Source organism: Condylura cristata, unplaced genomic scaffold (assembly GCF_000260355.1).
Source record: "Condylura cristata isolate star-nosed mole 26May11 unplaced genomic scaffold, ConCri1.0 scaffold00058, whole genome shotgun sequence".
Classification (NCBI taxonomy): domain Eukaryota; kingdom Metazoa; phylum Chordata; class Mammalia; order Eulipotyphla; family Talpidae; genus Condylura; species Condylura cristata.
Genome location: NW_004567159.1, coordinates 908259 through 909814, shown reverse-complemented (window position 1 = coordinate 909814; position 1556 = coordinate 908259). Strand labels below are relative to the sequence as shown.

Genomic DNA, 1556 nt, shown 5'->3' with positions numbered 1-1556 from the left:
CGCGCAACACTCGCGACCGGGGCCGGGAGAGCCACAGCCCCGCCGCCGGGCGCGGCTAGCGCGGTGGCGGCTCTGGGAGTCGTGACGGCCCCGAGGCGGTAGCGGGACATCCAGAGCTCAGGTCAGGCGCGGGGCCGCCGGGGCCCACTGACTCCGCGGGCACTAGGTGCGTGGCCAGCAGAGGCTGCTGGAAGCTGCTGGTGCGGCCACTGGCTCGCAGTGGGCAGGTGGGCGCTACTGCGCATGCGGGCCTGCCCACCCCGCTCGACGGCACAGCCACCAGGGCTGGACACCGCGGACCACAGGAGGGACTCGCGAAAGGGGACACAGTCCCACCGTCAAAGGCAGACGGGCGGGCCTAAGGGAGACCAGGCACAGAGCTGCTCCCAGCAGGAGCACAGGGGGTTCGAAGGGATGCCCAGCCAGGGGGTGTGGGCAACCGGACATACTGATTGGAGCTGAGACGGCCAAAGGCGATGGTAAAAGTGAAACTGGCCCCAGAGAGCTGCCCTGCCTGCTGCAGTGGGCGGGGGCGGCGCTACAGAGCCCAGGAGCCCCTGCCAGAAGCTGGCCTGGGGAGGGGCTTTTGGTGCTGGACAGGCCATCCAGCCCCCAGGAGCCAGGGTCAGCGGTCTGGCCAGCCGAGATCCCCCACTTGCACGCAAGGAAGCACGAGGCTGGGCTCCGGCTGCAGTCTGTACACCAGCTTTATTTGTAGGGTCCGCGCAGGTGGAGGAGGCCAGCGCCGGCATGTAGCGCCCCCCGGCCTGGGGGTCAAGGCCTGGGCTGCTGGGGGCTGAGCCCACAGGTGGGGGCTCAGCGGTACTGCACCACCCTGGAGAACACGCCTGCGGGCTCCTGCCCGTCCCCCAGGGCAGCCGCAAACCCCTCCTCTCGCCGCCTCTTGGCCAGAGCAGCCAGAGATTTGAAGGTCTTCGGTTCGTAGATGGCCAGGTCTGCGAGCACCTTCCTGTTCAGCTCCACCTGGCACTGGGGAGAGGGCCGGGCTCAGGCGCCCACGGCTGAAAGGGGCACCACCAGGTCCTCGCTGCTGCGGACACTCCTGTGCCCACAGGGTCTGGGCGTGGTGGGCTCGCCCGAGGAGCAAGGGTAGGGAAATCGTTGCAGGGGGTCGACCAGGACAGCCCGGCTGTCCGCAGGGGTGACCCTAGCGTCCGTGTGGCAGAGGAAGGCGCAGCCCGTTTTACACACGATGAAACGACAGAAACGAAGCGCGCCCCGAATCGCGGCCTCATCCCGCCTCATGCAGCCTCGCGGGAGGCGCCCCGGCGCAGAGCTCCGCCTGGACGCGAGGCCGGTCGCCGGGGTCAGAGGCAACAGGAGCCGCCCCCGCGCGCCCCCCCCGACCGCGCCCCTCCCCTCCGCGTCCAGCGGGCGGGGCCGGCCGGCGCCCCTACCTTGACGAGACTGCCCACGAGCGCGGGGTACTTCAGGCCGTGCTCCTGGGAGGCGGCGGCGACGCGGCCGATCCAGAGCTGAAACGAGACGGGGTCAGGCGCGCGCGGGGCGGCGGCGCGGGGGGCAGCTCTTTCAGC

General features: G+C 70.8%; 1 protein-coding gene across 1 annotated transcript in view; it reads right to left on the bottom strand.

The window, feature by feature from the left end:
• Positions 1-684: 684 nt before the first annotated feature.
• MRPL20 (mitochondrial ribosomal protein L20) overlaps positions 685-1556 on the bottom strand; it is a 1756-nt gene continuing 884 nt past the window's right edge. Inside the window, exons 3-4 of the mRNA XM_012734539.1 lie at positions 1419-1548; positions 685-990 (exon numbers count right to left, since the gene is read on the bottom strand). Coding sequence (XP_012589993.1) covers positions 817-990; positions 1419-1548 — 304 coding nt within the window. The 3' untranslated portion in view covers positions 685-816. The remainder of the gene's footprint in view (positions 991-1418; positions 1549-1556) is intronic.